The following is a 14,547-nucleotide window of genomic DNA, read 5'->3' as shown; positions in this document are numbered from 1 at the left end:
TTCAATTCACTCCTACAAATAGATGCCTGGGGTCCCTGGGCACCTCCCTCCCAGTCACCCAAATTGAGGATAGTTTGGCCAGCATCTGCTCCATGGGACAAGGGAACAGTTGTGACTGATTGATTTTTAGAGGGATTTAACAAATGCTGCAAAATATACTCTGGAAAAAGCTTTCAGAAATGTTGTGTAGGCCAGGCATGAATCAATGATGTATATATATCTGTGATGTATTTGTAGATTCTGGAAAGATAACTTTGAACCCATGCATTTCATGAAATCTTGACCAAAGTCTTAGAATTTAGAATTGGTTGATGCCCTGGAGCCCTAGAAATCTAATAATAAGCTGTGTTTTTCTGAGGAGGGAAGACAGTAAATATAGGATACACTTGGGTTTTCCTTGTATAGCTTTAGTTATATTTCTTGAGCGAAGTGTTGGTACTCAAACCCACCATTTATTACTTTTACGTGAAAAAAGCATGTGTATACTGGCATTAAGATAAAGCCTGCTCTATCCTGTTTTGTATTACCCCACATAAAAAGTATGTAAACCTTAATTTTGTGTAATAGCTTAGCACAGTGTTTGGTCACAAAGTAGTAATATAATATATTTTTTTGAGCAAGTGAATGAATAAATGAGTAAGTTTTTAGATAATCCAGAATGAAAATCCATAAGGTCTTTAGTAATTTAGAGTTAGTATTATAAGTAATTCCGTATTTTAGCAATTTAGTATTAGTAATAGGCATATGACTTCTGTGCTGGGATATAATATTTCTACTCCAGTCACTTTCTCAGGTCTTAGGTCACAGGTGCATTTTTAGAAAGCTTAGAAGATTTAAAACTTAAAGTTAAACTTTGATTTTATTTTTCACAGGAAGTCTAACACTTAGATGACATAAGTATCCAAGGAACAGAATCTTTGTTTTTCTCAAGTGCAACAGTGCCCCGTACAGAGTAGGCACTCAATTAATTTTGATTAGTGAATGAATGAGTACTTTCCCTAGTTGCATAAAAACACGATTGCATTGTTTAAAATGAATCCACCATATAAGAATTTTATGCTTACAACATAGTTAAAATTGCAGAAGTAGGCAGTCTTGTTTTTTATACTGTAACAAGCCTCAATTTAAAATACAAATTTTAGATGGTTGAAACCCACATCTATTAGCATCCTTTGACTCTCCAGCAAAAAGAGGAGTTAGGGAGGCAAATCAAATGACATTCTAGATACCAAGTTAAGGGACACTCAGTTGTGATTAAAAGTAAAAGGGTAACTTTCAGGAGACAAGTGCTGAAACTAGTAGTATTATATGACTGCACCCCTTGTCTCCCATTAGAGAGGTAGGTAGCTCCTTCCACATGCACTACAGGTTGACTATAGAGAAACATGGTTGTTTGTTTGCTTGTTTTGGAGCTACAAATCTCTGAGTCTACCCCAGACAATAAGAATGGGAGTAATGGTTAGGAGCACTGCCTGAGCTTGCGGGCCAGATTGCCTGGGTTCAGATTCATGCTTCAGTTTTTGCTGACTGCATGTCTTAATGGCAGATTTCTAATCTCTCTGCTATAGTTTTCTCATCTGGAAATGATGTTGATTATAGTACTTGTTTCACAGGGGTGTTGTGAGCATTAAGTGTATTAATTTATGTAAGGGTTTGGGGATGTGTCCAGCACATAGAGGGGGCTAAATATTTGCTATTATCATTATTACTACTACTAAAGTAAAATGAAAAATAGAATATGTTTGACGGAAATTTATTTCAAAAATCAACTTTGCTAGAAATGCTTCTCTTCCATGAAGTCTTACTTTTTAAGTCGTTTATATAGATTTACAGTATGCCACTCCTACAGCCATTTTGGGGGCACTATTTAGTTCCTAGACCCTCAGACCATGGGGTATATGTCTTTACTTTCACTTAGCTGCTGAGCTTCATGGTGAAGGACGCAGCATTCCTGATCACTCAAATTGCTAAATAGTTGGGACCAAGGGAGACCAGGAAATTTGGAACTATGTCATATTCACCTGACATAATATATCTGCTTTCCCAGATAGAGAAATTCCATTCTTCTCATCTGCCTCTTCCTTGATTTTGATTTCTCTACCTACCCTTTCCCTATATGTTTTGTCCCATTTGGCTTGTAAAAATAATTCTGAAGCTTCAAAAATGGGTAATACTTTGCTGTTTCCAAACCGTTTTCACATAATGTTGTCTTATTTGATTTTTACAACAGCTCTACTAAAAAAGGCAGATAACAAGTTTTGATCACTCTATCTGTCCTTTTTATTTTCTTCTCTCCTTAATCCAGTTTAGATTCATAGTCTATCATTGCCGTAATACTTTTGGCAATATAGCAAACTTTTTTGCACCTTTGGTATTTTATCATCCCCTCTTGCAAAATCCTAATCCTGGATGAAATGAAATAGTGCTTTATCTGGATTCACATCTGAGCAACGAAGTCTTGCCGAAGAAATCAGTTTGTGCTATAAATTTGTGACCACTCCTTCAGATGTGCCCTCGGTACAGCCTGCCAGTCCTCTTCTGTTTCTCTGATCAGTTTATTCTCTATTTCCATGACTTTTCTAACACTATCCTTTCTGTTCAATATTCTGATTCTACACATGGCCCCCACCTTGGGCATGACCTCACTTCTGCTTTGATGGGGATGACATGAGCCATCGTAATGGAACCTCCTACATACTCTGTACCATCCCTGCAAACCTAGTGATATCTGCAACAATGACATCTTCCTTTCTTTCTGTTATGTGGGTAAACCACCTTTCCTCATGACTTAGGCCATGCCTTCCATATACACATTTGATTTCTTGATACTTACACTGCAATCATCCCTTTTCTCTAATATATTCAATAGCTTTCTGTCTTATCTAGATTGTTCCCATTAGCTTTTAAACATGCCCATGTTATCCCCGTTTCAGAAACAAAATAGCCATAACCCAAATAAAACTCCCTCAGTGTACCATCCTTGGCCTGCTCTTGCCCCATTGCAAAAGAGTTTAATGTACATGAAAATACTCTGTAAATAGCAAATGTAGCTATCCAGGAGTCAGGGTTTGATGAAATTAATGTACAAAATACTGTGAGCCATTTTCAGTCTTCTGGTCATCTGCCTTGGCAGCATGGTAGTGGTATGTAGGAAGAAACAGTGGCAGGGAAATGCATGCAGTTATCATTAGTGACAAACTAAGAAAGATCTCAAACACAGTCTTGGAAGATGAGCAACCATCGTGGACAGTAGAGGCCAGCTTCTGAAGAAGTTCTCAAAGAGCAGTTTAACCTCATGAGATTGCATGGTGCTCCTTTTTGTTTTTAACCAACTTCTTTTTAAAGATTTATTTATTTATTTATTTGTTTATTTGTTTATTTATTTATTTATTTATGGGAGAGGGGAGCATGCATGCACATGAGTGGGAGGGGCAGAAGGAGAGGGAGAGAGAATCTGAAACTGTCCACATTGAGCGCGAAGCCTGACGCGGGGGCCTCATCCCAGGATCACAACCTGAGTGGAAACCAAGAGTCGATGCACAACCGACTGTGCCACCCAGGCACCACTCCTTTTTTTTTTTTTTTTTTAATAATGATTTTTTATTATATTATGTTAGTCACCATACAGTACATCCCCGGTTTTCGATGTAAGGCTCGATGATTCATTAGTTGTGTATAACACCCAGTGCACCATGCAATATGAGGCACCACTCCTTTTTAAGTGGCATAAGTGAAGTAGCCATCCTTTCTGGGAGGAGCTTAAGAAAATCCTGGTGCCAAGGGGCTGGCTGCGTACATGTTGGGAATAACCAGGACAGGCTGGAATGAATAAAACAAGCGGTATTGTTACTACAATCCTATTGTGTTCTGTGCCCCACCCTGCTCCCCGCCTCATGACTCGAGGACAAAGTGCACTCTGGTTAACCCACGGTGGGACTTAGCTGACACTTGTCTGTATTTCTCCAGCACATACTCAACAGTATTTTACAGAAAAGACGCCCAGCTCACCCTGTTGTTTTTGGTGATTGCTTGTTTGGCAAAATGGGCTGTAGTACAATTTGTGCAGAACTCCAAGAGGGAGAAGATAATCAGCATGGCTGCAATTCCTTTCCCAGACAGCTGAAATCAGGAAAAAACACACCAAGATGTTGATTAATCAAGAAGTCTTCACAAAGGCTTGAGAAGGTTATTGACTCATCAAATGTGCCATTGCTCTTACTCAACTTACTCCATGATTGTTTCTCTGTTATCCTCAAATGCTTATTACAGGGGAATGTGAATTAATTTTGAATTTTCTTTAAGATGCCAGAAGACTTTCCTTTTCTCCAGACTATTTAGAAACATTAGAAAGGAAGTATATATATATTTTTTTCTTTCAATGGCTTTCTTGTTTTTATAAAAATGTTACCTACTTATTAAAAAAAAATCAAGCTATATAGAAAACAGTCAGTCATCCCTAATGTCACTGCCTGGAAATAAGGAAAATTGAAATTTGATGCCTGTTATTCTAGATCTCTATGTAGAGGCCAAAAGGCAGATAGAGAAATGGATGCATGGAGAGACAGCAAGAGAGGAAGCACAACAAGAGAGAGGATGAGAGAGAGCAAGAGTTAGAAACACCGTTCTTGAAGAATGGAATGGTTTCGTACTTACTATTTTGAAGTGAAAGTATTACTTGATTTTTAAAAGAATAGAAATAAGTAAATTAAGTCTGCAAAAATTTAAAAGTTTAGGGAACCCATGAAGAAGTTGAAGTAACTTTAAACTGACAAGTTTCAATTTTAGACAGTATGAAATGATTGCTATGAAAAATGAGCCAAGTGGCGTTCTCATTTGACATCTCTCTCATCTTCCCTCTCTTCACCCCCCAGTTTTTGGTGATTATGTCATTTTTCATGTTTTTATTTTTTGGGGGGTAAACATTAAAAGCTTTATATTCACTTCTATAGCTGTCATTTCTCCAGTTGTTCAGTCTCACAGTTTTAGATGAATATTTAAATGGTTTAGTGCTCTTCACTCATCTTACACAGCTTCTCCCTGCCCTTCTGAATCTTGATTTAATTTACCTTCTGTGTGGTAGAATATTCCTTTTTTTTTTTTTAAGCACCAGTGTGTTATCTTTGTTTACTGAGAGTATCTTCCTTTTGCTCTTATACTTGTACAAGAATTTTATTGGATGTGTTATTCTTTTTTCTTTTTTTTAAAGATTTTATTTATTTATTCGACAGAGATAGAGACAGCCAGCGAGAGAGGGAACACAAGCAGGGGGAGTGGGAGAGGAAGAAGCAGGCTCCTAGCGGAGGAGCCTGATGTGGGGCTCGATCCCATAACGCCGGGATCACGCCCTGAGCCGAAGGCAGACGCCCAACCGCTGTGCCACCCAGGCGCCCCTGTCATTTTATTTTCTTATCAATGATTTTCAATAGTATAAAATGCTCATGGGGAATCTTCTGTAGATAGTTGGGTAATGTTTCTTCCATATTTTTTTTTTTTAAATCTGTACGACTGACATGCTATGGTTATAACATGGCTTGACCTGCTACTTGGAAATTACTTTTGTTGTCTCTGGGTTAGATTGAAAAATGTATACCTAGGATTGAATTGAATACCAACTCCTGAAACCCAAGTGCTATGTCTGGGTCATGTGGTAATCACAGACTGGAGTCACTGTTTCAGAGGATAGGAATTTGAGCTAAAATTTGAGGTTGTGGCTTTGCAGATTAGTAAGGAATCTAACCACGAGAATGAGGAAACTCATTGTATTCCCGATTTATGTGACTCGCATCCCCATCAAACCATGGCATATCTTGTGAGGAAGCGGGAGGGCACATGTGTTTGCATCCATTTTATTGTCTGATATATCTTTTATTCCAATCAGTTAATTGTATCTTTTGCTGAAAATAAATAATAGACATCAGAGTGTTTCTGCTGACCCCCTAACCCACGGGAATCTTAAGTCTTCTTTCCTTTTTCCTTCCTTTTTTCCTTTCATTTCTTCCTTTAATCACTCTAATGTATTTGGATAGTTTCTCTACCATTTTTTTTTTCAATTTTCTCATTCTTAAAGTGAACAACTGTATACAGGCTTTATGATTGTTTGGATATGGTGTAGGCGACTTTTCCTTGATTATATTTCTACTTAACTGCATCCACTTTGTCTTCCTTGTTTCCAGCTTCAATTTCAGGGCCACATATTGTTTTATGTTCATTTTAATGAGTGCTAACCATGCAGCTGTAGAAGTGAAAGAAATGGTTTAGCTGGCACTGAGCACAATTCTTGCTAGTGAATGTAGACTTTGCTTTCGCTTTCTTTTGAGAAATGTCTATACTCAGACCTGCCCCAAGGTGAGAGGTATATTTTGTTCCTGTGGATTTCTGCTCATTCCTCCACATTATCAAGGTGCACTGGAAGATGTTAATTCTGGTGCCCTTTCCTACTTTTCTTGAGGTTTTGGGGTGCTACACAGGGGCTTTTACCATTCAGGATTTGCTCGCTCCTTTCCTTCCTTCCTTCCTTCCTTCCTTCCTTCCTTCCTCCCTCCCTCCCTCCCTCCCTCCCTCCCTCCCTCCCTCCCTCTCTCCCTTTTCTTTTCTTTTCTTTTCTTTTCTTTTCTTTTCTTTTCTTTTCTTTTCTTTCTTTCTGATTTTATTAGCGAGAGAGAGAGTGAGTGCACAAGCAGGGGGAGGGGAGAGGGAGAGGGACAACCAGACTTCCCGCTGAGTGGTGAGCTGGATGCAGGACTCGATCCCAGGACCCTGAGATCATGACCTGAGCTGAAGTCAGATGCTTAACTGACTGAGCCACCCAGGTGCCCCTGCTTTATACTTTCTTAGAATTGACTGCTGTCCACCTAAATCTTCTTAACTCCAGATGGGAGAGCATTAGTGAGACTTGTCCATATTTTTTGGTGTCCTGCTTTTCTTAGTTTTATTTCTGGGGAGTAAAAGACAGGATCGGGAGCTGTACTTTCTTCTTCCACCTTGAGACACAGCAGAATCATTTGGTTTTTCACTTGGATGCCAATTTAAAAGGTAGTTTTTGAGTAATTTTTGTTTTTCAATTTGGTATTATAGAGGATACATTTTGTGTTCTTGCTTCTATCCACCTCACTTACCAGAAGTTCCCTCATATTCTTTCCTACTTAAAACTGCTTCTGTACACTTTCTCTGCTCTTGGGGTAATTGTCAGAGTCCATGCTTTGCTTAATATGATTGATAATGGATGATTCTGTTTTGGGAACATTCAGAAGCATGTGTTTCATTTTGAAGTTGCTTCATTCTTTGAGTTTCTCTAATAAAGTGAAATGTCCTTATGGCAGCCAGTCTCCCCTCATCCCATTCTTACTCTAACATAAAACTACTCAGTAACTTGACTGTCTTATTTACATAGAATTTAAAGTCTTTGGAAAATTCTATCTGGGTATCTTTAGTGTCTTTAGGTGTTTTCCCCATTGTTCACGTGGTTAACAGTGAGACCAATAAAGGATGTCCTTTCTGCCCCAGTTCCTCTGTAGAGGTAGCTCTCCCACTTTATTTTGCAGTCCTGGAGATCACGTGACCAGGAGTAGGGCTGGAATAGAAAAAAGGATTTTCCACTAGGGCTACTGTACAGTCATAAGAGATAAAAAATAGACCTGCTGTGTGAGAGTGGAGAGGAGGCCCGTGGTAGATCATGTGATACTTACAACTGCCCAGTAGTCTTGGTTGGGTAGGCCATTGATGCTCACGTCCACCAGCAGCAGAATCACTCCAATGAAGGCAAAGCAAGCACTGACAATGTTCATTCCTAGGCTGCTTTTGATCTAATGGAGATGACAGGAAAAATCATATATAGGAGAAAAAAATTAAATGAAGTAAGAATCAGTTACATGTAATGGTTCTTAATCTTTGAAATCTTGAAAAAATTTTTGAAGCTGAAATGACTTTTTTTCCTCTCTTTTTTGAGTTTTCATGAAAACTATTTTGTATGCAGCCTAAATGTAGTGTACTTCTGAAATCTGTAGAAAAATGTAAATAATACAGAGCAGAAGCTCATCTATTAGGCTTGCCTAAAAGCCTCATGCACAGTAACAATTATATTCCCTTTTTAAAGAAATAAAACAACAAATAAACCATTAATGAACATTTTTCTGTGACAGGCACTGTGTTAAATTATTTAAATACAATATCTTACAACCACTGTATGAGGTAATACTACATAGCATCCAATTTTATAGGTGGAAAAGCATGTATGCAAAAGCATCTTTGCTGATAAATTTAGAAATTGATGAAAACCCTGAAGTCTTTCTAGGGACTAGATAAAAAAACCCCAGATTTAGAATGAGGAACTCAGTGGGTTTTTGTGGGTAGAAGTGTATGGGTAGAGTACAAAACTTTCCTGTTTCTACAAGAAGATTTTGACATTAGCAGACTAATTGGGAAGTCAAGTCTGCAGCTGACTTGCCAGCAGTGGCTGAGTTCTTTAGAATGCATGATTGCTTCAGCATTGCTTAGGGTCCCCTGGAGGCCTTTAAAAGGCTGCTGGAAAAAATTGCTTCAGGTACCATTTTAGTAGTTGTCTTCTCCAAATGGACAGCTTCTGTGCTGAGACAACCCCAGTTAGAGGGAAGGATCCATAAATGGTGCAGAGAAAGGGTGTTCTACTTTCTTTTTTTGATTACAACAGAAGTGGTTAATTGGGATTAGGCTGATTTAGTTTAGTTCAGTTTAGTTTAGCCTACTCTTTAGTCTAGTCTCTAGTTTAGTGTTTAGTGTCTAGTTTAGTGTCTGTTATAGCCTGTAGTCTAGTCTCTGGTTTCTAGGAGAACATGAGCAGCATGGTTCTGTGTTCCCATTTTTCCATTCTTTCCTCTTGTGCTGAATTAAATATAATCTTGAAACCACCTCTGCTCTAGTTGTCGCTATTTCTTGGCAAATCATTTTCTTTCTCCTGTTTCAAAAGTAGACCAGAAAATTGCAAAAGGTGGAGAGCTGTGACCAAGAGAATTGAAAGACCTGTCTCAGTGATTATTTTTATAAACTCTTTTTGCGTACCCAGTTGGTGATTTTAGTGATGATTTAACACAGTGTAAAACAAAAGTAAAATCTGAGTAAAAATAGGAGATATGTGCAAATAAAACATAAAAATACAAGGCAAGGCAGAACTGAGAAATGGCAAATGAATAATAGAGCCTTTGATAGTGAGGTGGCAGGTGGGTATTTCCTGACTCCTATATTCTGCTTTGGACTTCCCCTAATGCAGTGTGACCCAGCTGAGCCAGGTAACCTTTAGGATAAGCTAAACAACCTTATCTATACCACTTCTCACTTTTGTGATTAAAGAGTCAGAAGGTGGGGCTCTTCCATTTCTGAGTGGCGAATTGTGTGGACCGTGCTGGGGCACACATACCATAGAGGCAATCTATAGAAATATTTTTGGGAAAAAGCGCTCCCCTTTGCATTTGCTGAATCCACTTTCTCAGTTTTCCTTTCCAAATCGATTAAATGAATCTTCAAAAGAGTTTAAAAAGTAGAAATATCCTGACTTACCAGACTAGGGGAAAGCTTCTTGGATGCCAGTATAGAGAGAGTACCAGTAGTAATGAACTGTAGAAACAGACACATTTATTTATGAAAGATGGGTTCTTCAGTCCTGGGAGCTTCTCTCTTTGTAGGAAAGATTGGTCTATTTGTGTTCATCTAGTTTCCCTCTCAAAAATTCCTCTCCTACTTCTCCATTTTTCTGGAGTAACCTTCAGAGATTGTTTCCATTTGACTTCTCCCCCCCTTTTTTTTCTTTCCTTAGTTTTTCTGCATGATAGGAGCTTATTATTTTGTGAGCTTACCTTGTTCTGATGACCTCCAAGCTCACAGCTCAGTCTCTTGTCATTATCACTTGCATAGTTTTAATCATGCTTCCTGTCACCTCCTTTTGCCTCTCTCCACCCAGTGTATACATTTCCATTTAAAACGTAATTGGGAACTAAAACTTTGACTTGTTGGTTACTTGAACAGAGTAAACTTGAGGGTATGAGTTTAAGCTGCAGGTTAAAATGGAGAACAGAATCTTTCCCTTATTTACCCAACCAGAGCTGTTATTTCTCAATTTTCCAGCTGATCAGATGCGGGGCTTATCAGCAAATGACTTGTGCATAGGCTGGGGGTAGCTGTCCTCGATAAACTGAGAAGGAGAGGCATTCTAGCAGTCTACTCACAGAGATGCCACCCCAGAATGGATATCCACTAATAAGAGCAAAGGAAGCAAATCCCAAAACTTGTCCATAAACGACGTTCATGAAACCTAAAATAATTCCGAAACCAATGTGCATCAATCCAATCATGATCTGGATTGCCTGAAAAAAGAAAACAGGCATTTTAAAGTTGCTTCTTCATTTACAGGCACTAATGAAACATTTACTGACATTGCTGCTGCTGCTTATTTATTGTCCCCTCTGTCAAGCTCCACGAGTGTCCTTTAGGCATGCTACCTGTACAGCGAGGTGGACCATGAAGATTTTGGCATACACTGGAGCCAGGCCCTCAGTGTAGGCCTTGTCTGAGGTATTTGGGTGGCTTTAAGGGCGGCGCAAGGGGAGTTCTTCAGAAGGTGCTGCACGCATTGGTGTCCCCTGAGAGCCTCTAAAAGACTGAAAAAAATGCTTTAACTATGACTTTTATGGCTATTTCAAATGGACCTATTCTCTATTTGGAAGATCCTAGTTATGGGGAAAACATCCATGAAGGAAGTATCAATGAATTTATGGGCCGTTGACTGCATATTTGATAATATTCTAAACACTTCACATTTACTGTTTCGTATACTCTTCCCAGCGACTGGTTGGAGACACAGAAGTGTCTGTTTTAGTCTTCTCAGGCTGCTATAAGAAATGTGGTGCTACCGTCAGAGTAGCTTCTAAACAACAGAAATATATTGCTCACAGTTCTGGAGGCTGGGAGGTTCCAAGTTCATGAAGGTTCTTCTGGTGAGGGCTCTCTCCCTGGTTGCTAATGGTATCCCCTCACTGGGTCCTCACGTAGTGGAAAAGGCTCATGATCTCTGAGGATCCTCTTTCATTAGCCCATGCATGAGGGCTCCACCTTCCCGAACTAAGAAGTACCTCCTAAAGGCCCACATCCTAATACTATCATTGTAAGGGTTAGGATTTCAACATAGGAGTTTTGGGACATCGTTCAGACCATAGCAGTGTCCACACAATTACTGAGCAGCAGATCTGGAAAGTTAATACAGCAAATTGATTCCAGCACCCATGTCTTTAACTATTGAATATGGCCTCCCCTCAGGCTTAGCTCCAGCTCTTCCATGAAGTTATCTTGATTATATTAGTCAATTTAAGCTATCTTTTTTCTTTCTAAATTTCTTTTTTTTTTTAAAGATTTTATTTATTTATTTGACACAGATAGACAGCCAGCGAGAGAGGGAACACAAGCAAGGGGGAGTGGGAGAGGAAGAAGCAGACTCATAGCGGAGGAGCCTGATGTGGGGCTCGATCCCAGAACGCCAAGATCACGCTCTGAACTGAAGGCAGATGCTTAATGACTGAGCCACCCAGGCGCCCCCCCCCCCTTTTTTTAAGGATGTAAATTTCTGTTTTACCTGTAAATTATACATCTTATTACTTGGTTTTGTACTCATTTATATTGTTCTTTTTTTAAATTGCGGGTATGCAAACATTTTCTTTTTGGCCAAGACATATTCTCAAAGACAGGGGGTACATCTTTGTACCTCTTAGAGCAAAACTTTCCTTCATCCTGAATAAACAAATTTGTGAGAAATAGGCGCTTCTAGTTTTGGCCAGAAGCTAACTCTAGATTTACCATTTGTTTCTTCCCAAGCTTACATCTTATCTGTCCAAGGAGACTGCAAATACAAAGATTGCTATGTTTATTTCTTTAATAACTTGCTATTGAATACGGTTAAGTTATTGAGTTGGAACAGAATTGGAAAAAAATCACAGCTTCCTAAATAATGCTAAGAGATTAGTATTTTCTTTGACTAATGAATTTCTTTGAGAATCATAAAAGCTATGACTCTTCTCCTTGAAAGACTATTCCTACACATCCATCCATACACACACCACACTTTTGCATGTGACTTCAGCGGTGTCATGGGCTAAAACCAGTCATGGATCTCAGTTGAAGAACTCCTGCATTAGGCATTATAACTGGTTGTTACAAGCTCTTCCTTAGAGAACAATTCACTTGTCTGGCCACAAACTTCTTATTCTCCTCCTTGCCGTCATCTTGATGGCAGGTAGATATTGGATTAATACTGGCTTACTTTTCTCCCAGTGTAACGCTGGCTCTACCGTTTACTGACCAAACTTGCCTACGGGCCAGACCGTAATGTGGTCATTTAACTCACTCTGGAGTTTTGGCCACAGAACTCTTTGCGTTCTGAGTCAGTTGGGGCAGACGTTGCACGTCCTACCACCTGAGGCCCCTGCATTGCTGTGGTGGCTGGGAGCTGGTAATAGCGTGAGTGTATAGTCTTCAGGGAGACGAAGTAGCTTTTGCCAGCTGCAGCTTTTAAAAACAAAATGGCATCCGTCACTTTAAAGTACTTTTCTTGTGTACCCGTTTGTTCAAAAGCAGAATGCGCCAGTGTTTCCCCACTCCACTTGGAGTACAAGCCAGAGCCCCTGTCCTCCAGGCCTCCCAGGGTCTGGCCCCCACCCCTCCTCTGCCCTCCTTGAGATGATGGTCTCCCTCCATCATACTGTTCTACTTTACTGGCCTCCTCCCCATTCTTCAAACACAGCACTCACATTTTCCTCTAAAGACCTTTCCAACTTGACCTGGAAGCTCTTACCCTGATATCTGCGTGGCTTGCTCCTCCCTTCATGTCTTTGCTCAAATGTCATCTTCTAAGGAAAGCCTACTCTGATCAACTTGAAATTGTGACCCATACACTTCACTGCCTGGTACTGATTATCCCTTTTACACTTCTTTATTCTGTCCATATCATTTATCACCTTCTAACACATCATGTACTTTAGTTCTTTTTTATGTGTGTAGTCTGAGGTCTGTGATTCTAATCTATATGAGGGCAGAGATTATGTCTGTTTTGTTCTCTGTAGTATTCCCCACACCTTTGTGGGGCTGGCTTTGTGGGGTGCTAGTTTGTCCCTTTGCTCAGTGGGAGCAGGAAATTTCCTTTCTCTACCAGGAGGAGGAGATGAGGGGCCACCCCCACAGCCTAGACCTGCCTGCTAGAGGGGGCAATGCTCATTTCTACTTTTCTAAAGTGGTGAAACTTGAAATAGGTAGTGAGATGGCTAGACAAGTTTCTGGTACATAATGGGCACTAGTATAACATACTGAGTGCTCCAGCAGAGAATTGAGAACTGCACACAGGGAGAGGCAGTATTGTGTGGTGGAATCGTTAGTGGCATGTATGAGGTACCTGGAAAGCACAGCAAAAACTAGCAATTCTGTCTCTGCAGGTGGAATCTTCACAAGCATGTCTTACAGTGCTTACATAAACAAGATTATGAGCGTTCGAAGCGCCGTTTGTAGAAGTAACATGGCAGTTAAGTGATAACGCCTGCACAGGCCCTGAGTGAAAGGCACAGCAGAGGGAATGGCCATGAATTTTTCTACACCCAGTTTCCCCAGACTGCCCATTTATAGTTGCTTCTGTTTTTAAGGCAGCCGTCAGTGTTCATTTTAATGTGAATTCACCTATATACAAATACCGGGCTTGCGACTAATCTGAGACAGGATTGAGGGTGCCCAAAATGTCTTTTACAGAAGTGATATCAAGCTAGAAGTAGTGCTGTTCCCATAATGTCAGTGTTACTGAATCATCCTGCTAGGAAGAGTCCTTTGTCACCTGTTAGAGTCTTGCTTGAATCTAAAATAAAGTGAACTCAGGGTAAAGTCTATATGCAGATGAATTATTTCTTCCTTAAAGGGACACGGTTTCCAGAGTAACAGAACTTTTTAATGATTGGATGTAGGTCATGAGATCAAAAACGTCTCTCCACCTATAACTTAGAAGTACAATATAACCTTGCAAGTTCAAAATTAAAATTCTCATAGTAAGTAGACTTACCCCTAATATCTTTGCGTCTTCTCTGAAGTTTGTGGTTTCTGTTCCTGTAGCTGGGTTTACCACCTGTGTATTTACTGGGCCTTGCTGACTGTTGGTGATGATTCCTGGAGACCCGAAGAAGGGAGGCTGACCACTCTGAGCTTGGTTTCCCAGGTGTATGAAACTCACAGGTTGTTGAGACCCAGGAGCCATGATGTGGCTTCGTGGATAAGGATTGAGTATGGTTTCATACATTCGGGGCTGGGTTGTTGGCTGGGATGACATCATTGTGTCCTAAGTACTACAAAACACATCAAACAGATCAATTTACCCACAAAAAAAGTTAAAGAAAATCTTGTCAAATGTCAAATTTCTATGTAAATACTATAGAGCAAGTGAGCAAGTAATGGGTAATGACAACCAATGTGAACATGATCCTCATTTGACTTTGGAATCTATACACCCTATAGTTCAAAGGAAGTCAAGGAGGGGAAGATAGGAGTAATTTTATTTTC

At 39.8% G+C, this 14,547-nt stretch overlaps 1 protein-coding gene across 1 annotated transcript; it reads right to left on the bottom strand.

Moving 5' to 3' along the window:
- Positions 1 to 3,717: 3,717 nt before the first annotated feature.
- Positions 3,718 to 14,320, bottom strand: LOC123784997 (membrane-spanning 4-domains subfamily A member 12-like). The gene is given in 6 exon segments (XM_087855209.1): positions 3,718 to 3,819; positions 4,000 to 4,119; positions 7,686 to 7,802; positions 9,529 to 9,585; positions 10,194 to 10,331; positions 14,054 to 14,320. Coding segments are annotated over 6 exon segments (801 nt in total).
- Between the last annotated feature and the right edge of the window lie 227 nt (positions 14,321 to 14,547).

The sequence above is a fragment of the Ursus americanus genome, chromosome 24 (assembly GCF_024610735.1).
Source record: "Ursus americanus isolate L20-20 chromosome 24, mUrsAme1.1.p, whole genome shotgun sequence".
NCBI lineage: Eukaryota > Metazoa > Chordata > Mammalia > Carnivora > Ursidae > Ursus > Ursus americanus.
This window is presented reverse-complemented; position numbering and strand designations above follow the sequence as displayed.